General features: G+C 47.3%; 1 protein-coding gene across 2 annotated transcripts in view; it reads right to left on the bottom strand.

Moving 5' to 3' along the window:
• ERLEC1 (endoplasmic reticulum lectin 1) overlaps positions 1–26,289 on the bottom strand; it is a 256,106-nt gene that overhangs the window by 165,836 nt on the left and 63,981 nt on the right. For both annotated transcript variants that reach the window (XM_085612592.1, XM_085612593.1), the window contains exons 5-6: positions 21,392–21,458; positions 10,782–10,828 (exon numbers count right to left, since the gene is read on the bottom strand). In XM_085612592.1, coding sequence (XP_085468718.1) covers positions 10,782–10,828; positions 21,392–21,458 — 114 coding nt within the window. The remainder of the gene's footprint in view (positions 1–10,781; positions 10,829–21,391; positions 21,459–26,289) is intronic.

Below are 26,289 nucleotides of genomic sequence, written 5' to 3'. Positions count from 1 at the left end.
CTCCTTCCTGGAAACACTGTTTACCTCCTTAAAAGACGATATACAAATAATGAAAAAGGAGTTGGCACAAGAAATTAGAGCGGTGCGTAACGACCTGGATTCGCTGGGAGACAGAGTGGACTCGTTGGAAATGAACGGCACCTACCAGGGACGAGGAGATAGAGCAACTTCAACAAGAAGTCCTCCGTCACAGGGTCCAGCATCTGGACCTCAAGTCTCTTGCCGAAGATTTAGAAAACCGCTACCAATGGATCAATATTCGAATTTGAGGCATTTTGCAAGGAGCAAACTATTTGTGGAGAACTCTTTCGCTCTAACCTGGATTCCCCACCTGATCAACAAATTAAACTGGATTGCACGCACTGGGCAGGCCCGTGAAGGCCCCCTCCAGCCCCGTTTGCCGATATCCTTACATGTGTACATGATTTCCAGCTTAAGGAACAAATTCTCCTAAAAGCAAGAGCAAACATCCAGATGAGTTCCGGTGCCACCAACCTGTTCTATACCAGGATCTCACAGCCTCTACACTGAACAAAAGGAGAGAGTTTTGGCCAATCACATACCACCTGCAGTCGATGGAGCTTTCATATTCCTGGGGCCATCCCTTCCGATGGGAGGGGAAGATTCACCAGATCCGCTCATTATAGGATGCCCAGCAACTGCTGAACATAGCGGAGGACGCCCGAGGGGACCACCTCCAGGCCAACAACAAAGGCAGAACTTCAAAAGATCATAAATGGCAGATGGCGGGCGGCTCACCAATTCGCCTTTGACCGGACCCAGAGACGATTGCCAGAAAGAGGAAAGCAGTCCAGGCATCCCTGTGAGAAGATGCTGGCCCCCTAGAATGAGAAACAAAGCACTGCATTGTGTACACACAGTGAAGGTGCTGACCTGGAGCCCCAGCGGTCCACCTTTATGGAACCTCTTGTCTTTTTGCAGGGGAGGGGCCCGGGGCGGGCAACGGGATGAGTCCTGCTGACATCTCATGCCCTCGCTCATGGGTCAATTCACCCAGGACATTCAAAATGTTCTCCAGTTACTGTTATTTGTTTGTTGTAATGTTCAAGGGTCATAAGCCCCTCCTCCCAACCCAGATACCCATGACACTAACTCCTGGGTCCCCCACACAGCTTTACCATTAGTCCCAGGCAACCTTCTGGTCATAACCCAAGCAGCCCCCGCTGTTTTACCCCACAGGCAAGCTTCACATAGCTACCCCCGTAGAGTGACCAGATTACCATGCATCTCAAGATAATCTCATTGAATGTAAAAGGCCTCAATAACCCAGTCAAAAGAGGTGCCATACTATCCTACCTCGAAAACACGGGTGCACATATGTCTCCTCCAAGAGACGCATCATCTCCCCGGGGACATGCACAGACTGCGTTCTAAGGCATTCCCTCCCCAGATTTTTTCATCCCACACCACTAAAACGGCAGGGGTGGCCATTCTCATTTCCTCCAAGTTTACATGACGGATTGGTCCCAAGCAGGCAGAACTCAAGGAAAGATTACTGGCCCACACCTTCCAAGCACGCTCTCACTCTCACCCTTGGCTCCATGTATGCCCCAAAGGAGGGGCAAGAGGGGTTCCTACACAGGGCGGTATCAGAGATATCCAGATCACCTGATAGGATGTTGCTGATGGGGGGAGACCTCAATCTGGCCTTTGATAATGAAGGAGATAGATCGGTACAACGGCAAGGGCAGTTAGGAGCCCTCACAGAAGAGGGCAAGTGAACGCTTGCAGAGACAGGACTGATCGATGTCTGGCGGACCTTTCAGCCTACAGATAGAGAATACACTTTTTATTCCAATTCCCACAAGACTTATGCCAGGATTGATTACTTCCTAGCCACCGACACAGTTATCTCTCAGGTTCAACAGATAGACATACTAGCCTGTTTGCTCTCAGATCACTCTGCAGTGAGTCTGATGCTAGCCCTTTTGGGCACTCGTCCCTCGCCCCAAACTTGACACCTTAGAGAAACTATGCAACATCGCCCAGAGGGTGTACAGCAAGTTACAAGAGCGATAAACGATTACCTAGTGGTGAACGACACTTCCGAAACCCCCATTGCAATTCTTTGGGACACCCTGAAGGTGGTTTTTAGGGGGGAATTTATTGCCATTGCCTCATCGGGTAATAAGATTTGCAGAGAAAAGAGAGATCAACTCTCGTGGAAAGTACAGGAGCTGGAGCTTATACATCAGAGAATTGGCAAACCCAGGATCTGGAGACTGTTAGAGGCTGCTCAAGCTCAATTAGTAGGCCTAGACAGTGCAGAGTACGCAGCACTGAGCCACACTTTTTACACGGGGGATAGAAGCTGGAGACTACTAGCTAACAGACTCAGAGCACAGAGGCAGGCCTCTGGTATCTCAACAGTGGTGAATCCGCTCGGGCAGGAACAGACCTCAGACAGGGGTATTGCAAAAACGTTCCTTCAATATTATGCGGAACTATACGCCCCAGCCCAATACGTGGAAGGTGTAAACACCGCTCAGCTAACGCCCGAGCAGGCCGGGTCACTCCAATCCCTGATTAAAATAGAGGAATTGATGTCAGTCATTTCCAGGCAGAAACTGTTTAAGTCACCAGGCCCAGATGGCTTTCCCTCTCTTTTTTTATAAAAACCTTTTGCCCCATATTGACTCGGATACTCACGAGGGTATATAACTCCATTGGGATCTCTTCCCCACTCCCATCAACGATGCTAGAGGCGTCGGTCGAAGTGATACATAAGCCGGGTAAGGATAAACTGCACTGTGCGTCTTACAGGCCAATCCCCTCCTCAATGTGGATTTTAATTTACTCACAGGGATTCTAGCGCAAGGTCTCTCTCCACTTCTACCGGGATTGATAAACCTGGACGAGGTGGGTTTTGAGCCCAATCGTCAGTGCGCTGACCACACACAGCGCCTCCTGCACATCATTGATAAAGCACAGAGCTCTGATACTGAACGCATGATTCTCTCCATCCACACAGAAAAAGCGTTCGATAGGGTACGCGGGCCCTATTTAGAGTTGAATTTAAAACATGTTCGCATCCCAGAGAGATTCTTGGGCTGGGTCTTAAGTAACTACACCAAACCAACTGCGTTGGTCCGAGTACACGGGAACACATATACCCCCTTTCCTAATTCATCAAGGCACGAGACAGGGATGCCCTCTTTCCCCGTTTCTTGTAGCTTTCTACAAGGAGCCAATGGCCCAGAAGGCACGCAATAACACCCTGCTAATTGGGGTGAGGTTTGGAGGGGAGGAGCGCAAGATTAGTCTATATGCAGATGACATAGTAGCAACCCTGGAAAATCCCGAAGTTTCCCTACCTGCTTTTATGTCTGAATTGGAACGTTTCTCGCAAGCAGCAGGCTTCAGAGTCAACGTCCACAAATCACAAACTCTTAATCTGTCCTTAACCAAAGCCACACTAGCGGAACTGAAGCGAGACTATTAAATTCAATGGTCCAAAGAAGCAATAACCTAGCTAGCCATCCAGCTCACGGCAAGCATACAATGCACTATCTCACTGAATTACACTGCACTACTTCAGCACATACTGGAATGCTTACGAAGGTGGAGGCCACATTCATTGTCCTGGCTAGGCCACATAGCAGCGATTGAGATTACAATCTTACTGAAGATTTTATTTCTTTTCCAAGCCCTCCCATTACAACCCCCCCTCCTCCCCCCCACCAAAAGGAGACACTCTATGCAGCGTGACTTGGAATGCTTCATATGGCGCGATAAGAGGCCCAGACTCCAGAGAGAGCTATGCTATAGATACCCAAAAGAGTGAGGCCTAGCTATCCCAAACCTGCCAGAGTACTGCTAGGTGGTGCAGCTGAGAGTACTCGTGGATGAGGGACTTATTGCATTATTTTCATCTAGGAGCTATCCTACGTCGGTAGGATCATAAGAATTACCTAAGCGTACCTAATGTACTGTTATTAAAGTTTGATTAGGTCATGGAATTCAATAAAGAAATGTAAACATAAAAGGCCTATTTATAATTGAGAATGAAATCATGACAAGCCCTAACCACTCCATATGTGCCAGAAATCTTGGGGGTCCTAAAACACAATAGTTATAACCACTTAAAAAACAGAGCTCTCAAAGTGTTGGCCCTCAATGGTGAGGTCCAGCGGTCTCCGGCGGCAGTGGCTCAGTGCTTCGCTACGTGCTACACCACCCTCTATGCTGCGCGGCCCTAAACTCTCTCACTCTCGGAGCTGCTTCACCAAGAACGGATCCCTCTCCCGCGCCTTCGTGACACCGAGGCAGAAGTGCTTAACCTCCTCATCACTCCAGAAGAGGTTCATGAGGCAATCTCTCACATGGCTTCCAGCAAGACCCCGGGACCAGACGGTCTCCCACAGGAGTTTTATGCTGCCTACCGGGATACGCTGGTTCCCCACTTGTTGGCGCTATATGCAGAGGCGGCAGATAAAGGCTCGTTTCATGCCGAGACCGACACAGCCACCATTGTGGTGATCCCAAAGTCTCAGCCCCCCCTCGAAGCACTGCTCTGATTATCGTCCCATTTCACTCATCAATTCAGAGCTTTAGGTGTTCGCAGCCGTCCTGGCTAACCGATTGTGGCCATACCTGGCCAAACTGGTCCACCCCAACCAGTGTGGTTTCATGCCCTCCCGGGGCACTAGACACTGTCTCAGGCGTCTTCACCTCGCCCTATCGAACCGCCAGTGCCTGACTCCGTATTTGTCCCTTCTTCTCGTGGACTTTGAGAAGGCCTTTGATTCGGTGGATTGGCGATACATAGAAGCGGTGTTGGCATAAATGGGTTTTGGGGACTACTTTTGCAAGCTAGTGCGGGCGCAGCACCCGTCCGAGGGCCCGGGTGCTGGTTAACGGAGCTCTCTCGCAGTCCTTCCCAGTCCGAAGGGGCACGAGGCAGGGATGCCCCCTTTCGCCCCCTCCTCTTTGCCCTGGCCATGGAACCTTTCGCATGCCTCATACGCTCCGACGAGCGCATCAAAGGGTGGAGATGGCCTGGATTCGAGGAAGACAAGATCACCCTCTACATGGATGATGTCCTCCTACACCTGGCGGAGCCTGCGTTGTCGGGACCCAGGTGCCTTCGAGCACGGAGTCTGTTTGAACAGACCACCGGCCTTCGGTTGAACCCAGCAAAGTCCGTTTTGGTCCCCCTTCACCTTTTGAGAGAGTGCTTCGAGTGGCAGTCCATGATTCCCCTTCAGCAGCAGTCCTCCAAATATCTCGGGATATGGGTGGGCCTCCTCCCGAACCTCGCCTGGGCACTCAATGTAACTCCCCTAGTGAAGAAAGCCAGGGCCGACCTCCTCAGATGGCAGGCACTGCCGCTGAACCTGTTGGGCCGCATCGCCCTATTAAAAATGATGATACTGCCCAGGTTTCTCTACATGCTTCAGAACACGCCTCTCCCCTTTTCACGTGTGTGATTCCAGGAAATGGACAGCCTGGTCAGCAAATTCCTGTGTGGGGGTTGGAGGCCCCGGCTGGCCCTCGCCCTGTGTCGGATCCCGCCCTTTGATGGCGGTATGGAGATGACAAACCTGTACCTTTATTATCTAGCCATTCGGCTCCTTAACCTGCATGATTGGTTTAACGGGGGCTGGTTGGATCCGGCCTATCGGTTGGAGTTACACACCCTAGGCTTGCCCAAGATTCAGGGGATGCTGTATGGAAACGCCGTCCCCAGTACCCTAGCTGTGGTCACACGTGGGGTGTTTCTGGCCTGGCGGGCTTCTCTGCGCCACATCCACAGGTTGGCCAAACTGATCCAAAACACTCCACTTTGGCAGGGCGCCCACCTGGTGGGATGCGGGGGGGTTGCTGGTTTATCCGGATTCCGAGCATGGGATCTAATAGGGATCGCACAGCTGGGGGACGTCTGGAAAGGGGGCAGCATGCGCACCTTTCAGGATCTTCAGAACCTGTACTCCCTACATCCCTCACAGTTTTACCACTACCTACAGCTGCGCCACGCTCTCTACTCACACATCCTAGAGGAAATGTCTATTCCTGAATACAGTCTGACTGAGGCTCAGGTGATGACTGGATATTTGGGAAAGGGAGGGATTTCCCGCATTTATCGCTCCCTCACGAATAACACCCCCAACACACTTTCACAGCTCAGGGACAGATGGGAGGGATGGCTTGGGACCTTGAAGGATGCTGACTGGCGAGACGCGCTAATGACCCCTAAATTAATCACAGTATCAGTGCGGTTTCGCTTGATCCATGCATATTATCTACACACTGTGTATCTTACACCGCTGCGCCTTCACCGCGCCGGGCTTCGTCCCGATGCATCTTGCCCACGCTGCCAACATCCACAGGCTGACTTCTTCCACATGGTATGGCAGTGAGCTGTCGTCACCCGCTTTTAGGAATTGGTAACAGGGGAACTCACCGAGGTCCTAGGATGGGAGGTGCCTCTTAATCCCACAACAGCGCTCCTGGGACTTACCAAAGGACTAGATGGTTCTCGAGCGGACAAACGTTTCCTGAACACGGCCTTGATGGTGGCTAAAAGAGACATTGCGATGAACTGGCTGGCCTTGAAAGCCCCTACCATGACACGCTGGCGCAGGGGGGTGGACTGGTGCGTGGCGCAGGAGCGGCCCCTGTATGAGACCAGGAGATGTGCAAAGAGATTTCGTAAAGTGTGGGGCAAATGGGTGGGGGCGATAGACGACTAATGTATTCGGTTGAACATTGTGGGATGTGGTGGGTGTTTTCCCGCTTCTGTTGCTTACTACGAGCATGCACACTGCCTTACGGATGCTATGTTCCTCATAAGCGATGGGCTCTGGGCTGGCTGTTGATCTCTTGTCTTACTGTGTATGTTTCTAAAAAACCAATAAAATTGGTTATCCCCCAAAAAAAAAAACAGAGCAGCCTGCCAATTGAGGAGTAGTCCTATCCCCAACGTGTCTATAATCGGCATAGTGAAGGAGCATGTTCTATCCCAGCAGTCAAAATGATAGGCCTCATTGCATATTTTAATACATCCAAATGAGCCAGGCTTCTGAGACAGGGATAGATAGAAGAAACTCAGCTCTGTTGGACTTGCTTTCTGCGTTTGAGATGCAGAATAACTGTCAGTGATTGACTATCTAACTAAGAGGATTTACTTGACCCAGGGAGCTTTATTTCCATTGGGCCACTGAAGAGTGAGCCCTCTAACTGGTTGCCAGCAACATGAGAAAAATGTTGCTGACAGCCTTTACACAACTCTACAAAAAATGCTGTGATCCCACAGGTTAAGAAAAAAAAACAAATGAGGCACCCCACATATTCCTGTGTTTATACCCCGGGAGCTCACTTCGGGAGCTATATTCATAAAGGGGAGTTGTGTGGCAACATTAATGTTTTGAGCTAAAAAGAAACTCAGAAATTCACCAGTTATAGTTAGCAAAGCTAACTATAACTTGCGCCCCCGCCATGCACTGCTTATGATCTCACATATTGCATCAGTCCGGACATGTTTTATGACATCATTGAGGACATCACTGATGACATCTCAAATGACATCATTGATGACATCAGGGATGACATCATCCAAGCTTCTTCTGTACACACTGCTCTATAAACGGGTATAGGATTAGAGCACTGAATGTAGTGCAAATTAGCTCAGAACAATATGAAGCATCATTAATACCATCCATTAATGCCACCACAGAAACAACTCCCTTAGGTGTAGAAAGCATGAATTGTGTGCCACATTGACCCCATACCATACACTGCACAGGTATCGTAGTTCACATTAACAATGAACCACAGATATAAGGGAAATCCTCTTTGCATACAGTGTTCAACTGTTCAGAGAAAGCAAAGTTCCTAAAAATACTAAACATCTGTTCCAAAAGGAATGCTCTACTACAGACAGATTTTATCTGACCCCTGAAAGTCACCAAATCTACATTGAGAAATGAGGTTAATACCAGTAGAGAAGTGGAAACTGTAAACAGTATTCACTGTATGGAGAGAGTCTGTCCTGTACCAGACTGTTTGCAGACAGTGAAACTCTCATGAGAAATACACTACAGAGTATTAAAAAGAATCTACCAAGAACGGTGTACACTCTATGCAACACTCGGCAAAAAAATACACTATTCACTTTAAATAAGCAATGCCTGAAGGTGCTAAAGATTATACAACCTACAAACATTATTATGTGGTAAAAACTTAACAGGTAACCGATACTCTGAAGCAAAACAAGCACATGTACATAGCTTAATATCTGGTGGACACTGTCTTCTATGCTAAGTAAAAATGTTCACATTGAGACGATTCGATCTAATAACTCAAGGCTGCTTACAATACTTTAGTATGTAGTACATAGAAGTTTTGCCCTGCTGGAAACTGTTTCTGCAGAAGCAAAAAAACGTGCGTGGAACATAGTGAACACAAATCGTCAACTGTCACCTACAAACACACTTAGTCTTAAATACAAAGATTTATAATGTGTTCAATATCTCTACATACCTCTGATGCATTAAGAGAGCATGCGCTTAGTAAACACTTACACCCATTAGCTAGACCCACACTGTACAAAATTAGGTAGAAAAGTACTATGATAGTTACACGCCACTATGTAAACTATAAAACAAACTAGCACACTTAGTAGATGGTGTCATCAGTGATGCCCTAAATTATGTCATAGAACATGTTATGAGTGATGTAATATTTGAGGTCATAATCAGTGCATGGCGGGGGAGCAAGTTATAGTTAGCTCTGCTAACTAACTGGTGAATTTCTGTGTTTTTTCTTTAGTTTAAAGTGTTAATGTTGTCATGGAAATATTCACCCAACTACAATGTTACTTTTTTCAGTGAATATATATATATACACACACACACACACACACACACACACACACACACACACACACACACACACACACACACACACACACACACACACACACACACACACACACACACACACACACACACACACACACACACACACACACACACACACACACATATACAATCAGGTAAACACTTCGAGGATAAATAAAATTTTGAGGCATAGCATAGCTGAGATTAAGACTAAAACAAACATTAACCATGGGTTAGGAAGTACAAATTATTATATTAAAAGCATAAATAACATTAAGATTCTGTTTTTCTATTTAAAAAAAATATATATAGATAGATATAGATTTTTTTTTTTTTAATTGAAATAAAGACCATAAGGTCCAACTCCAATTTGAGCAGGCCGAGGCTCAATTTTTCTCTAATTTTTGCAGAAGAATCAACATTTCTGCATAGGTGCAGTGTAAATGTCAAGTCATTCAGACAATTACATTCATAAGACACCTTATGCAACATTCGTTTGGAATAAGTGCCTTGTTATTTCTATTTCAAGGTCAGACAAGAAAAATAGCCAAAACAGTGCTGTCTGAACTGCAGTATATTTACCTTGTTCATAAGAATGAATCTTAGACTGGCATCTTGATGGACACTGGCTGTGCCAGACATTCCTTAAGTGATGTAGGCATTTCTCATCTTAGATAAGATAGAATATAAAAGGCCCAACACGTGACCACTAGTCAGGCGACGTCCTTCACCCCAGATTATGGCGTAAAATACTCGCAAGCGATGCTGCTGCATCTCGCTTTCTAATGAAAGCTGAGAGCGAGCCCAAGTCTGGGAGGAGAGGAGCTGATGCTATGTACGTTCACCTTTCGCAGAGAACAAGTCTTCCCTGACTTTTCATAACTACATCGCTTTTCTGTAAACAGGTATGCAGTGCGCAGATTCTCCCTAAGAAAATGTAGATGCAAATACTACTACTCCATGCTCTCTTAGTGTACTGCATGGATGCAAGTTTCAGGGGTTTTTTTTGGGGACATTTTAACCATGGTCGAAATTTTCCTTTTATTCTCATTCACAACATTCACATATGCTGTTATGATGATATTTTGTGTGATTATTTTAGATGTGTTTAGCAACAGGGTGACCTTTTTGAAATAAAATGCTTTTAGTTAAAGCATCTTTTTCTTAGTGCAGTTTGGGTCTGTGATATTAGAAATAGGTTTGTTTCCAGTCACCATGGTATCACTGGATCCCTTTCTAGGGACTGTTAGTAACTCAAAAGCATTAGCACATCTTCAACTATGTATTGGGTGGGGTTCTGCAGGGCTGCAAAAACCTGTATTTCACATTTAAACACTGGAGCATTGAATGAAGTTCACTCATATCACTCGTGGGAGTGAAAACGAACCTTGTAAATCTGAGGAAAGAATCAGTTTATACAACAAAATCAAAAAAAAAAAAAAAGTAAAACGCTCAGGATGTATTTTATTAAAAGTCTCTCATATATTATATATAGATCAAGACCGTAGCAATGTGGTCGAAACGCGCAATGCTGGGCATTTGTCGTGATATTTTGATTTGATGCCATATACCTTGGAATAAAGCACATCACTGATTGAACTGTACGCTGTGGTCCATACCGGATTATCGCCGAGGCATTGGTGTTTCAGGATTGTGGTTTCTACATATAGACAGAGAGACGGAGAGACAGAGAGAGAGAAATGCAGCATGCTTAAAAAGGTACAGAATGTTGCTTAATAGTTTGGCACTGCTGAACCTCTGCAGCGAGCCACTACCTTCTTGAAGAAAAAAAAAAGCATGGAAAATCAATTTAAACACCTTCAGTATTCCAAAACGCAATTACTGACGTGTTTATTTATGAACAGTGCTACCATAAGAATTTAGGAAAATGATCATCAGTCACAAGAATGCAATACTTGCCTTTTTTACTCTTTCTGGCTTCTTCTCTGCTGCTTCTTGCTTAGAATCTATGGGATACATGGATGATTAATTTCAATATTATGTTTTTGTAAGGCACAATATATACAGACAGCTTTTGAAAAGGGTACTGACAACACCAGGGTAAAAAATGGCAAACACGGGCAGGAGTGACCAGCAATGCAGCTTAATGTCTTTAGTATACACTGCGCTTACTGAGTAAAGAGATCTTAAGACAAACAACTGAAATCCAAAATATGTGGTTTGCAAAAAAACTAATCTTTTGATGATCATGATACTATAAGAACGAACGATGCCAAGACTCGTAGCTAATTCCAACACTAGCAAAAGGAACTACAACTACTTGAGTGTTGTTTATGATTTTCCTATCGAACCTCGCTATAACACCTTAACATAAGATGCTTTTGCCAGCTGCTGTAATCTCACACAAAATCCTAATGCACCCTGGGGTTACTTGCTACAGTGCCTACAGCCAAAGGAAATGGTGAAGGTATACTGCTGCTTATCACTCCTAAAACTTGCTCCATAAGGACAGATCAGGAAGAGAGGAAGAGCTTAAGTGGCACATACATCTGACAGCTATGTGAGAAAATATCAATAGGGGATGTTTCCAAAGTCATTGATGATTAACAAAGAAAACTCAAGTTTCACTCTCATCGCCTTTGTCATCACTTGAAACCCATTCTTGAAAAATATCCCAGTTGGTGAATTTTAAACCAAGACCGATGAGCGAGTACTCTGGTATTATGCTTATCCAAAAGGCAAAAAGACTCCACTAGGATGCCACAACTCAGAAGTCACCTGTCCAGCAAAGACGTTTACAAACAAATATTCCATTGCCTCAAAGGTCTCCCAGTTTCAACAACTAAGCAGCTCTCTGGAAAACCACATGATCTAGAGAATCAAAGAACGTCAAAGTTGCCTTGACTGGAAAATCACTGAGAAAAAAACTGTGAAATCCACCCCAGTGATGACCTTTCATTAACCTCATAGGGGATTGTAGCACAGCAGGTTCACCAACACACATATGTATACATATCCAAAAACAGCTTTTTTGATGGTTCAGTAACCTGCCAGCATTATCATCAGCACATCCTCAGTGTTTCAAATAAAATAATTTAGCAACAATAAGGTGGTGACACAACTGACCCTTCTAATCATTGTGTCATATCTAATGGCCCATTTTGAGAGTCAAAGACATCAAAAGATCACTCTTCAACAAAATAGCAGCATTCATGAGAGATTTATTAAACTCAATTCCATGCCGCCCCTAGTACAGAAGCTTCCTTGATCGCCAAATTGAAAGATGTAAAGACCACTGTTTAATCAAATGGGCTTGGTTTGTTTCTTCAACTATACCTCAACTATGTCTTTGACATTGTATCATTCTACAAGACTTCAGAGACCGAACAACATTGTTATGCACTGGATAGGCTCCGAACTAGCAGTTTGATCACTCATCTAACTTCCACCACTTTGAAATAATTTCACTCCTTAGCGGGTGTCCTTTCAGGATTTCCCACTGACCATCTTCTCTTTAAATGTGGGACTAAACCCTCTCCCTGGCTCAGCACCTCCTTCAAGTTCAATAGCTTCTACTAGACTGATAATTGGCAAATCCTCTCACTGCTTGAAAACGCTACAGCCAATCAGAGCGCTGGCTCCCGAAAGAGTCTGACTCCCACAGGAGCAAGATGGCCCAAGGGAAGAAAAAGCTCCTGTGGGCCAATCAGAATACAAATTTTTTTTTTACTCATACTCTATGTAGTATCTTGTTTAGTATAAAGACAGACATAAAGTAGGCTATTTAGCCTTGTTAAAAACATTCGTCCTCGACATTACTGGTGGGTCACTAAGCAGGGGAAGCGACAATCACACTGCCACACCCCAATAAGTGATGCAACCATTGACCAGGGGGGCTACAAAGACTCTAACCCAAACTACGTTTTTCATCATTTGAAGAAATCAATGTACTCTGCACAAATGTTCCTCTGCACCATAATAAGCTTCTTTAACATATGTATTATTTATTTCAACTTACAGAACAAGTTTCTTAACTTCTGTAGCATCTTATCTGGTGATAGCGACTATCTACCTGCAAATTCCTTACCTTACAATTATCCCAGGCATCAGACTGGATCCGGAATTCTTTTTAGAAGTACCCCTGTGCACAGGTATGTGGTGTCGTTCGGCTCCGCATGGGCTGCTCCGGAAGTGACATGCGCAGTGCCTATAAAGGTGCCGCCCCAATGCTCGGACATCAGTTACTTTTCACAACCTTTCCTCGCCAGAACCTCGGAGCCACGAAGAATGTGGATGGACTGGTGTGCATTAATATAGGCCTCAAGAGAGCAAATCAGTTCACGGAGAGGATTGGTAAGGAATCTGAGGCTAGATAGACTCAACCAGATAAGGCATTACCAAAGTTAATAAACTTGTTCATTCGATGGAGACTTCTAGCTGCTGATTCCTTACCTTACGATACATACCCAAGCTATACTTCTCTGGAGGTGGGGCTGCAAAAAGATCAGACCAAAAAGTCCTGCAGGACTGAACAGGCAAAGTGCCCATCACGACAGACCTGATCATCCAGGCAGTAGTGTTTAGTGAACATATGTAAATACGCCCACGTTGCTGCCCGACATATGTCCAGGACAGGGACATGGCAAGCTAAGGCAGTGGTCGCAGCCTTAGCTCTAGTGGAATGAGCATGCAAGAACTCAAGTGGTTGCTTCCTGGCCAATACGTAGCAGATTTTTATGCAGAGCACCATCCGTTGCAAGATGGACTGTTTCTGTACACCCTTGCCTTTCTTTACCCCGATACACCCAGCGAAGAGTTGATCATTCACCCGGAACTCTCTGGGGCGATCAATGTATAACAACGGCGCTTTTTTTGGGTCCAGACGATGGAGGGTCTCTTCTTCTTTAGAACAGTAAGGTGGAGCAAAAATAGCAAGTTGATACTTTGGCCCACATGGAAAGGTGTCACTACCTTCAAAAGGAAGGAGGCCCGGATTCCCATAACCAGTTTATCTAGGTAGAACATCATGTAGGGAAGGTGCACAGAGTGATTGCAGTTCGCTGATGTATTGGCCACCAGCAAAGTCCTGTTAATGGTTATCAATCAGAGTGGACAATTGTGCAGTGGCTCAAAGGGTGAGCCCACGAGGAAGGATAAGACCAGATTAAGATCCCATTGGGGCATGATGAATGGTACTTGGGGAAACAGATGTTGGAGTTCCTTAAGAAATCGAGTCACAAAAATGGACTTGAACAAAGAAGGTTGGTCCGGCAATCGCATGAAAGAAGAGATGGCGGACAAGTAACCTTTAACAGTGCAGAGCCAAATAGGTCAAGAAAAAGAGCAAACAGTAGAACTTAGGATAAGGGTGCACAAGGGGGGTCAATTTTCCTGGATGCACAATAGTACCTACCTGTCCCAAAGGCAGGCATATACCGTATTGATGGAGGGATGTCTGGCTGCCAGAATAACATCACAGACTTCAGGAGGAAGGTTGAAGGCTGTAAACTGCCACGGCTCAATCTCTAGACATGCAGGCGAAGGGTGCGCAGGTTTGCGTGAAAGACTCGGCCCTGCTGTTGCAACAGATACCCTCCCGAAGTATTCAGCCTGATCAGAGAACTGATACTTCTGCTCAGGAGATCAGGATACAAAATTCTCTGTGATTGGTCCGAAGCCACAAGAATGACTTGGGCCCGATCATTCTTGATCTTCTTGAGAACCCTAGGCAGGAGTGGTATTGGTGGAGAGGCGTACAGGAGGTCTGAGCTCCACTTGAGATAAAAAGCACCTCAGAGAACGAGCTGCCTAGGAAACTTCAGCGTGCAGAACTGCTGACATTACACATTATTGGCAGTGGCGAATAGATCTAACCAAGGTTTTACCCAATCTCGGAACAGACCTTGAACCACCTCCATTCATTATCTGCTAGGCATCAACAGCTCTTTGTTGGCTCTGGCATTCAGAGAGCCAGCCAGATGTTGAACCACTAGGAAAATGCTCTGGTGTTCCAGCAATATCCAGAGATGCAGGGCATCTTGACACAGGGCCCACAACCCCACCCTGCCCTGTTTGTTTCAGTACCACATGCGGTTGGTTTGACTATGAGCGCTTGAACTAGCCTTCCCTTAATCGAAGGAAGAGAGGCCTTCAATGCCAGGCAGATCGCCCACAGATCCAGCAGGTTGATTTGGAGCTGGGATTCCGACAGAGACCAGAGTCCTTTGACCTCCACCTCTCCCAGATGGCCGCCGACAACCATGAGTGATGAATCTGTCCCTACAGTCAACTCTGGGTGTGGAAAGGAGAGGGGTCTGCCACTGACCCAATCGCGGTTCATTAGCCATCACTGTAGGTCTTTTGCAGTTCACTCTGAGATCTGGAACATGTCGGAGAGATTTCCCTGATGATGTACCCACTGGAACTTCAGGTCCCACTGCATAGACCCCATGTGCCAACATGCATGTGTTACCAGCAGGATGCAGGAAGCCCTGAGGCCCAAGAGCCTGAGAGTCATTCTCACTAAAATCCAGGATAGAGGCTGAACCATCGGAATCATAGCCTGAATATTCTGGACTCGCCTTTCGGGAGGACAAGCCTGAAACTGCACTGTGTCCAGTGCAGCTCTGATGAAAGGAAGGTCTGAGAGGCATTAAAGTGTGGCTTTGGCATGTTTACAAGGAACAACAGCGAATATAGGAGGTCTGCAGTAGTCTGTAGATGAGTGACAACTCCTTTGGGTGATTATATTCTGGGGCGAGCCAATCTTCATGTGAACGTGGCATGGGTGGAGGTTTTTTTCTAGAAAGGGGATGGCGTAGCCCCTCTGGACGATTGAAGGACCCACTTTTCTGTGGTTATGGACTGCCAGTGGGGCAGCTGAATGGGGAATCCTGCCTCCTACTGGATTCCCAGGCAGGTATTAGGGCAAACTAAAGTGGCTTAGGGGTGGCGGCTGCCAGGGAGGCGGCAGACTGGGTTGACCTCTGGCTGGTGGTCCCACGTTGCTCGATGGAACCGTGTCCACGGTCACAAAATGGCTTGGAAGCCTGCTGGTCTTGGTGGCTGGCTTGAAAAGGGCTCAGTTAGTTGCCCAGACCGTAGCCACAGAAAGTGCTAAAGGCAGACTGGGGGTCAGCGGGGAACCATACATAAGAGTCAAATATCTGACCATAGCCCCGCTGTCTTTAACACGCTCCTGCGCGGAATCTTGCTTCTCGGCAAAAAGGTGGAGACATCAAAGAGCATGTCCATGAGGGAAGATTGGACATCCCCTGAAAAGCTTATGGTTCACCGACGATGTAATCACTGTCTAGAGTCAGTCATGTCCAGTCCACACTTATGGTGAACTTTGCTGCGTTTCGTCCATCAGGAACGCCATGGGAGAGTATGGGTATATGGCTTGGGCCTCCTCTGAGACCACTGGCAGCATTTGCGCAATTGAGTCCCACACATTGTGGGTGTATCGGCCCAAAAGGCATGCAGTGTTCACTGACCACGGTGCTAGGCTGGCGGAATAGAACATCCTTTAGCCAAAGTTATCCAGCCTTTTGGATTCCCTATCCGCTGGAGTGGTAGGGAGAATTGCTCAGGAGGTGGAGGCTTGGACTACTAAGCTCTGCGGGGTAGGGTGCTGAGTGAGGAAACTGTGGTCCCCAGGAGCAGGGCGATGGTGGTGGGCAATTGCCCTGTGAAAAGAAGACCCTGTGCAGGGCTTGGATAAGGCTCAACATAGGACATCTGTAAGTGATCACTGAAAGGAAGTAATGGTTCGGAGGAAGAAATACCAGCTGAAGCACTTCTGTCAAGGCATCAGTCTTGACTGCCACGGAGGGCAACTGAAGGTCCAGGATCTCAACCGCCCTCCGCACCACCATTGTAAAAGAGGCTCCCTCGCCTGTAGCTACAGTAGGAGGCGAGACCAACCCAGTGTCTGGCGAGGTGTCTAACCCACTGTATCTGCTAGTTCTTCCAACCATGTATTCATTAGGGTCTTCAGACCCCTCTCAATCGTCTCCTTCTCAAGACCTAGCAAAGGAAAAAGGCACTGGCACTGACTCAGAGGGCATGGTGCTGGCTGGCAGCAGAGTTGATGCCGATCTGGCTCCGTCTCTATGTCGGGAATGATGTTGGAGGAACAATCGTACAGGAGCGGGCCCTGTGGAAAGTCAAGGTCTCGCAGGTGGAGTCGCTCTGGATTCATAGGGGGCGAGACTGGTGCTAAGGGCGCACTCGTCTGCGGTAATCCAGTAGGGGCCCTTCCTGAAACTGTAGGGTCCAAAGGCACTCCAGAGGGGCCGCTCCGGCTCTGCAAAACTCTGGCAGGTGTGGAGTGGACCCAGGTGCAGGCTCCGCAGAAGACCCGGCCCACGAAGCGCCTTGTCAAAGGACTTGGAGAAGTCAAATTAATGCTTTGACTTTTTCTTATGAGACTTACCCGACGATTCTGATTGGGACAATGAGCATCAGGAGCAGGTCTGCGAATGGTCCTGGGCCCTTCAGAGCAACCGAGATTGAGAACATTGCAGGGTAATCCAATGTCATGCAGAGGGGAGCATCAGGGAACGGTCCCTCAGCACCTTTGCATTCAAAGGTCCTCCCAGGGCTTGGAGTAGTGATCCTCTTTGGTTTTTGGGTGACATTCTTCACACACCAGGAGAAAGGAATTCTCAAAAAAGTATTTGACAAAACGTTGAAAAAAACTCAGTCAAAAAATGAACTGGGAGTAGCTCTTTCAGATCTGCGCTGACTGGTACGGAAAGAAAAGAACTGATGTCAATGCGCTGGAGTAGCGCGGACGACGCCAAGCCGAATGACGCCACTTACCAGCACCCAGGGGTACTGCTCAAAAATGTCCAGATCCAGTCTCATGCCAGGGGATACTTCCAAGGTAAGGAATCTCTGGCTAGAAGTCTCTATCAGATAAGAATTTATATTAAAGAATAAAACAAATTAAGGACTAACAAAGCTAACACTATTTGGTATAATAATTGATTATTATAAAAGCTTCCAAAAATGCTGCAAACTTCAATAGTAAATGTAAAGTATCTAATTTTGAACATGTTCATGGTGGGAAATAGTGTTTACAAAGCGGTCTCCACAACGCAGCACCTTTACAAAGCGGTCGTTACAACGACCGCGTTGTTACCATGTGTACCATCACATCGCAAGTTGCTTCAACGACTTGCTGTAGGGGGCGTGCTGGTGTTGGATTTACATTCCAACACCTTCCCTGCTGTTGCACAAACTGGAGTAGGAATAGTAAATAATACTATTACTAAGTCCAGCGCGCCTGATACAGCAAGTCTTTGTAATGGTACGCGTAGCAACAACGCGGTCGTTGTAACTACCATGTTGTAAAAGCATGCGATGTATTCGCATGCGTTGTAAAGAGACATATTAATTCATGGTCATCAGAAGTCACTGTTTACAACAAGGCTAATGCTATATCTCATCCTAATCATCTTGCTCATCTGTATAGCCAGCTTATACATTAAAGAACTGCAATCAAGAGGAGACATTGAATAATGCGTGGCAACCCACAGCCTCATCCTTGTTATTATTAGGCAGTTTCTGTTCCCAGCACAAGGTTCCCCGAAGTTGAGAAGAAATCTAAGTTGGGTGAAGTGGCTGCTGGTGAGGTTTAAAAGTAGTGGGGCAAAAATACCTGCCTCTAATTGACTTAAGTAAATAAATCTTCCTTCTTTAACAAGAGCTCTCTGGATCTCTTCCTTCCCTCCTTCAGATTAGAAATGTTGGAAACAATCAGGAGGTTTAAAACAGGAAGCAATGAAATATTAAAGTATTCTTATGGCAGGTGACCACTGCCTGCCCTTAAAAAAATTAAGTTTCAATTTTCTTGTTTAAATGCATCCCGTTTTCCTTTAAGGAAAACGGCCTGCATTTAAAAAAAAAAAAAAAAAAAAAGACTGCTTTATTTAAAATCAGTTCCAGACATGGTAGTCTGCTGACCCCAGCAGGCCACCATCCTTGGAGTGCTAGCCATTCCTAATGGGGTCGTAAATTACACCTGCCTCATTAACATTCATGAGGCATGCAATTTTTCTAATACAATGTTACACATCCCAGTTTGCGAGTCGCAAATTGCGAGTCGCAAATTTGATGCAATTTGCGAGTCGCAAATTGGTGGGTCGTACATCTGGCCCTTAACTAATAACTACCATTAGGTAAAAAGAAATCGAAAACGGGAACGCTACTTACTTCAGCATGAATTGTCCCTCAAATATCATAGAAAATTATTCCAGAAGTATGATGAGTTTGTCTGCTATCCATCTGATAACCGAGGCTGCCTACAGAAAAATGAGAAAATCTTGAGGCCATGGAAGAGTTACTATGGATTGGACCCAAGCCAAGAGCCCACCTACAACTCCCTTAAGAGGTTGGCTGTTAGCTGACCAGGGGAATTTTGAGTGGCTTTCCTACTGAGGCTTACAACTGACTGGAGATGGCATATTTGCTATATATTACTCAGTGCGGTCGCTACTATGTAGCTATAAGTTAGGACCTAGTTACCATAGGAAATTTATTTTTTTGTTTGTTAACTTTGGTGCTGTCCGACAAATCCTCCAATAACATTAACATTTTTTTTTGTTTTAAAAAAAACACGTTCATCTTCCTCAGCTTCTTCCTTGAAAGTTTTGGGGTGATCCATCAAGGTGGGAGTAGTTCGAGAAAAAGAGAGGGGGGGGGGGGGGTCCCAAAATGCAAATTTCCATAAGGTTTTTAAACAGCGCTACAGCCCAAATGGCTGGGCGGAGTTACAACAAATTTGTCAGACAGCTAGATCTTTACCCAGAAAGTGTTCTGTGGTGCCTATCAGGTTCAGTTGTTTTTGAGAAATCAAGATTAAGGGTCGTAATGTATGTATATCTGGACGGTTGGGTATGCAGGAATCCTGTGGGCACACAAGTTCAAAAAATACACCAATCCGATAGGATGAGTGGCCTTTTTTCCTCCTTTGGGCGCGACAATCTGCTGCAAGTCCCACCAGAGTGCACGCTCAGATTGTCGGGATGCAGCATGAAGAGAAATGGTGCGGCTTCCTTTACAGGACCAGGGTAACCCTAGGTCTGTGTGGTTGAGCACAGTTAGTGGTCATTTCAATAGAAAACGTGCTGTCTGTAAATGACAGTGCACTATCGCAAAATGCTTTAGTAATACAGTTGCGAAGGGCGCTCCAAAATGTACCACCACCTACATACTACACCTTCCATTCTCCTGAAAAATACATTTGCCACACTTAGTGCGAAGCTAGGATTTTTCACAATTCATGACTCAAACGATGCAACATTGATGGCAGCACCCACACTCTGAAAACTGTTCCAGCACCAGTTGTGCAGAGATGCTGAACTATATCCCCAAGTACAATTTTAAAACAAACCCATGCAAGTGCTCCCAAGCAAGACTCCGGGTGAACCTTACCGGTATTTTATGCTGCTGTTTTTTCTACTTCACAAAGTAGATTTCAACTGCAAATGTGCTCACGATATCCAATCATACATAATTATCCCACCTGTGTATGACTTCCACACATACATTGAGAAATATGGATATGGCCTAAGGGTCAGAGCTGCTGACCTTGTTCAAGTGCCGGCGTTGGCCCTGGGCAAATCACTTACTCTCCTGTGCTTAAAATAAAATAAATCTGACCTTACGTAATGTAATCGTATATTATATATATATATATATATATATATATATATATATATACACACACACACACACACACACACATACACCTCTATAGCTATATATGTATATATCTATGTATACACATTATCTATCTATATCCAAAATGCAACACCCGGCCTCCTTTTACACTAAAATGGATATGTGACCTTACCCCATACTCTGCTACAGAAAGTGTCTTTATTTGGTAAAATAGGTATCAACGCCACATCTTTTAGAAGCCTTGCGATTTTAGTTAACAGATGCAACGGGCAGATGCAACGGGCGAGCACCAAACTCTGCAAATTTTTCCAGATCCAGTGCATTCACCATCTGCCACTTTCATGGGCAGCTCAATATCTTGGCCACAGTCTGATAAAGATATTTTGAAGGTCATGGTCAAGGTCCTGACATGTACCAACAACTGCTGTTCGAGAGGAAAGCAAAGAATTGAAGAGTATGTTTTTGGGTAATTTTGAAAAAATGCCTAATATTAAATTGAAAAAAAAATCACCCTGCCTCATGTTCATTAATGGTGGGGTAATTTTTTAATGTAATAGTATGCATTCTTTCAAAATTCTGTAAATTACGAAAATAACATACTCTTTACATTTTTAGTTGTCGCTCTAAAATCTGGGTCATGGTTTGAAAAAGTTTGGGAAGCACTGTAAAAGAACACGTTCAGATTCTCAACAGAGCTATTAATTTCCTTCAGTGGCAGAACTTCAGTTAAAGTGCTATAAATACTAAACTAAATGGTTTTCCCCCAATTATGTACAAGTTCACTTCAAGTTTTAATAATTTAGCTAAAACCATAAAGATATGTATTATAAATGAATCTTGGTAATATGTAAAAATGAAAGTATGTGAAAGAAACTTACCTGCTCCCTCTGTTGAAGGACTCTTCCTGATCAAGTTTCCAAGAAAATATTCTTGAATATTTAGCTTCTGAAATTGAAAAAACAGAGGAAGAAATTCAGAATGGCTTTGAATAAAATAAAGAGCGTCTGGTAGTCACTTCTGAAACATTAAAAGAGACCATAACTAATTCAAATTACTCAGCTGCAGCTCTAACTAGAAATACATGGAATAAATGAAGGTCTCGTAAATACATATTCCCCTTTACAGCTTCAGTTCCATACAGGGCTTTCAGGTGTGAGATGCAAAGTGCCGGTGACAATTTATCTGCAATTTCCTGCCCAATATGGCCAACCAAGAAGGGCACGTAAAAGGCTGCTTTAATATTCACTTTCATTTAGTTCCACAATAATTATTACTATTTTTTTACATTGTTCCATAGACTTCAGTCCATTCACAGTACAGCCAGCATCCAGTCTTGCTGCTGGGCTGCTTCTTCTGCAAGTCAATGTTTTGTAGAATCCTGCCACTGCATCATGCTTAGCCTGCTCAAAACCCAACCAGAAACCATTTTCCCAGTTTTCGTTTCACCTATGGGAAGACCCCTCAAGTCAAAGGAATGAAGGTAACTCCTCAGTGTCGTCTTCTTTTGGACTCAAATGCACTGCTGCTCAGGCAACATACTCCACTTTTCTTGCTACTCAGAAACAAAAACAACTGGACCACATTACTATTACAACCACTGTGGCCATATTAAAATGGTAATACTATTACTCTTTAAGTCACCTCGCTCTCCTGCAGCCTCGTACTGAGTGTAGTCTGCTTATCCATACCCCAAGCATTCCAATATGCTACGTACAATCAGCAACTATCGCACTGAAGCATTAACATGAACATATATGAACCAGTGGCTCCAAACGACCACACACAGCAGACAGAAAAGTGAACTATCTTATGAATAAGATCCCCTCCAATGCTCCTATAGATAGTAATGCTTCATTAAACAAATATACACTAGGATACTGAGCTCACCTGCGTGAAACTGATTTCACCTGTGCACCACCCACCGCACCATGCTGTCACCTCTGCCTTTCACCCCCTTCTGTTCATCATCCACCTCCGCATACAATACTTTAACAATTTCGAATGCACTTCTTCGATCTTCAGTTTTCCAGTTGTCATTCAGTGCCAGATCCTCTTTCTCACACAATTCATTCTGTATACTTTAAAGAGGACAATCATTGCTGTCTGCTTCCACTGCCAACCACAGCTCCACCCACTCAGCGGATTTCTTTTTCAAGACTATTTTACAGTGAGCAGCTTCCACAATGCTCTCCACATACCCACTGCAGCTCTGACATTTCTGTAAAAACTGCTACCTTTCATCATCAATCAATCAATCAATCATAGGCATTTGTATAGCGCACTGCTCACCCGGAGGGTCTCAAGGCGCTGGGCTACTGCTCGAACAGCCAGGTCTTGAGTTGCTTCCCGAAGGCGAGATGGTCTTGCGTTGTCCGGAGGTGGATGGGGAGGGAGTTCCATGTCTTGGCTGCCAGGTAGGAGAAGGATCTTCCTCAGGCGGTGGCTCTGCAGATGCGGGGGACAGTGGCGAAAGCGAGGCTGGCGCAGCGGAGCTGGCGGGTGGGCTTGTGGAAGGTCAGGCGGCTGTTGAGGAACTTGGGGCCCAGGTCGTGGAGGGCCTTGTGTGCGTGGGTGAGGAGTCGGAACGTGATTCTTTTGTTGACGGGGAGCCAGTGCAGGTCTCTCAGGTGTCCGGAGATGTGGCTGTGTCGGGGGATGTCCAGGATGAGTCGTACTGAGGCGTTCTGGATCCGTTGGAGTTTCTTCTGGAGTTTGGCGGCGGTGCCGGTGTAGAGGGCGTTCCCGTAGTCCAGCCGACTGGTGACGAGGGCCTGGGTGACCGTCTTCCTGGTCTCGGTGGGGATCCACCGGAAGATCTATCGAAGCATGCGCAGGGTGTTAACGCATGAAGACGAGACGGCGTTGACTTGTCTGGTCATCGAGAGGGAGGAGTCCAGGATGAAGCCTAGGTTGCGTGCGTGGTCCGTTGGCTTGGGGGTGGCTCCCAGGGCGGGGGGCCACCAGGAGTCGTCCCAGGCGGAGGGTGATGATCCCAGGATGAGGACCTCAGTCTTGTTGAGTTCAGTTTCAGGCGGCTGTTCTTCATCCATTTGGCGACGTCTTTCATCCCTTCGTGTAGGCTGGCTCTGGCGGCGTCCGGGTCGCTGGTGAGGGAGAGGATCAGCTGGGTGTCGTCGGCGTAGGTGATGATCTTGAGGTTGTGTTGACGTGCGATGGTTGCGAGGGGGCTCATGTAGATGTTGAAGAGGGTGGGGCTGAGCGATGACCCTTGTGGAACGCCGCAGATGACTTCGGTGGCCGCTGACCGGAACGGGGGGAGGCAGACTCTCTGGGTTCTTCCGGCGAGGAATGAGGTGATCCACTCCAGGGCCTTCTCCTGGATGCCGGTGTTGTTCAGGCGCTGTACCAGGGTGCGGTGGCAGACAGTGTCGAACGCTGCTGAGAGGTCCAGGAGGATGAGGGCCGCAGTTTCCCCGTTGTCCATTAGGGATCGGATGTCGTCTGTGGCTGCGATGAGGGCGGTCTCCGTGCTGTGGTTGGCTCGGAAGCCGGATTGCGAGTGGTCGAGGGATCCGTTGGTCTCGAGGAATGCGGCTGTCTGTTGACGGTCTTCTCGATGACTTTGGCAGGAAACGGGAGGAGCGAGATGGGGCGGTAGTTCTTGAGGTCGGAGGGGTCTGCAGTTGGTTTCTTCAGCAGGGCACTGATCTCGGCGTGTTTCCAGCACTCCGGGAAGGTGGCGGTGTTGAAGGAGGCGTTGATGATGTCGCGGAGGTGGGGTGCGATGATGTGGTTGGGCGTGTTGAAGATGTGGTGTGGGCAGGGGTCCGGAGCGGATGGTGTTCATTGTGCGTGTTGTGTCTTCGGTGCTGACTGGGGTCCAGGTGTGGAGGGTGGCAGTGGGGGGCCTCGGTTCGGTGGTGGGGTTCGTGGTTGGTGGGCCGAAGCTGTTGTGAATGTTTGCAATCTTGTCGTGGAAGAAGGCTGCGAGGGAGTCGCAGAGGTCTTGCGAGGGAGTGATTTCATTGTTTCCGGCGTCGGGGTTGGAGAGCTCTTTGACGATGCTGAAGAGTTCCTTGCTGTTGTGGGTGTTGTTGTCCAGTCGTTCCTTGAAGGCTGTCTTCTTTGTGGCGCGGATCAGTTGGTGGTGTTTGCGGGTGGCGTGTTTGAGGGCCGTCATGTTGTCTGTGGTCTGGTTGGTGCGCCAGGTGTTCTCCAGGGAGCGGCAGTTCTTCTTGGAGGTGATGAGCTCGTCGGTGAACCAGGAGGCTTTCTTGCTGCTGCGTCTGCTGGGGTGTTCTACTTCAGTGGTGCGAGGGCGTCTGCGCAGTTGGTGATCCACTGTGTGAGGTTGTTGGCGGCTTCCTTGGGGTCAGTTGAGCTGGTGGGGGGGTTCTGGCTGAGGAAGGTGGTGAGCTGGTCGCCGGTGATCTTGTTCCAGCTCCTGCGGGGGGCTTGTTGAGGGTGGTGGTGGGTCGTCGTTTTACTGAAGCTGAAGTGGACGCAGCTGTGGTCAGTCCACTGGAGATTGGTGGAGTGGCTGAAGGTGACGTATTTGCTGGATGAGAAGACTGGGTCAAGCGCGTGGCCGGCGTAGTGGGTGGGGGTGGTTACCAGTTGCTTGAGTCCGAGGTTGTCCAGCAGAGCAGTGGTGTTGCGGTCCTTGTTGTCCTCCAGGTGGAAGTTGAGGTCCCCCAGGAGGATGTAGTCGGTGGAATTGATGGCGTGCGGGCTGACGAAGTCTGTGATGTCTTCGCTGAACTGTGTGCGTGGTCCCGGTGGTCTGTAGACGTGGGTGCCTCTGAGCGTGGTCTTGGGGTCGGTGTGTATCTGGAAGTGGAGGTGTTCGGCAGAGGTGAAGGTGTCATCGGAGTTGGTCGTGATGCGGATGGTGTTCTTGTGGATGATGGCGATGCCTCCTCCTGTCTGGTTGACGCGGTCCTTCCTGGTGATTTTGTAGCCTCCTGGGACGGCAATGGCGACGTCGGGTGCTGAGGAGGCGTTCATCCAGGTTTCCGTCAGGAAGGCGATGTCTGGTGCTGTCGAGTCGAGGAGGTTCCAGAGTTCGACGGCATGCCTGTGAACGGAGCGGGTGTTGAGCAGGATGCACATCAGGTGTTTGTTGCTGGGGCTCGGTTTAGCAGGTGCGGTGTTGGGTCGGAGGCCGGTGAAGCGGCAGGTCAGGCAGGTGAAGGGTCCGTGGGTGCGTCTCGGGGTGGCTCGGTAGCAGGCGGTGTTTCGGCCGGCGTTGAGTGCGTGGAGGGTTTTGGCGTCGTAGATGTGCAGGGTGTGCTGGCGAGGGCGAGGACCAGGGGGTCTGGCGTCTGGCGCTGGGCGCGGTCCAGGCTCGGACGGGCGCAGACGGGCTTACCTTTGGCGCACCTTCGGCGCTCAATCGGCGCTCAATCGGCGCTCCCGCTGCGCGGTCGCTCTGGGGGCGTCATAAGTAAGGAGCCGGGAGGGAGGAGCAGCTGGGTGGCGGGAGCGGGGCGGCGAATGGAATCGCAGGGGGGCGGGGCCGCAGGGAGGCAGCGGCGGGAAATTCCAAGAAGCAGCGGGCAGCGGGAAATTCCCAGGAGCAGCGGGCAGCGAGCGAAGGAATCTGCAGGCAGGAGGCGGCAAAGGCAGGCAGGAGCGGCAGCAGTGAGTGGGGCGACCAAGCCCTGTGGAGGCTAAAAACTCTTTAGGTCTGTACCCACCGAGCTCTTTTGCACCCCAGCATAACCCACAATAACACCTTTAGTAAAAGCCTACCAGTTTAATTACGGATCTTTCCCTGAACTCAACATTTTCGTAATAAATACAGGGCTCATCC

Source organism: Triturus cristatus, chromosome 6, assembly GCF_964204655.1.
Source record: "Triturus cristatus chromosome 6, aTriCri1.1, whole genome shotgun sequence".
Lineage (NCBI taxonomy): Eukaryota > Metazoa > Chordata > Amphibia > Caudata > Salamandridae > Triturus > Triturus cristatus.
This window is presented reverse-complemented; position numbering and strand designations above follow the sequence as displayed.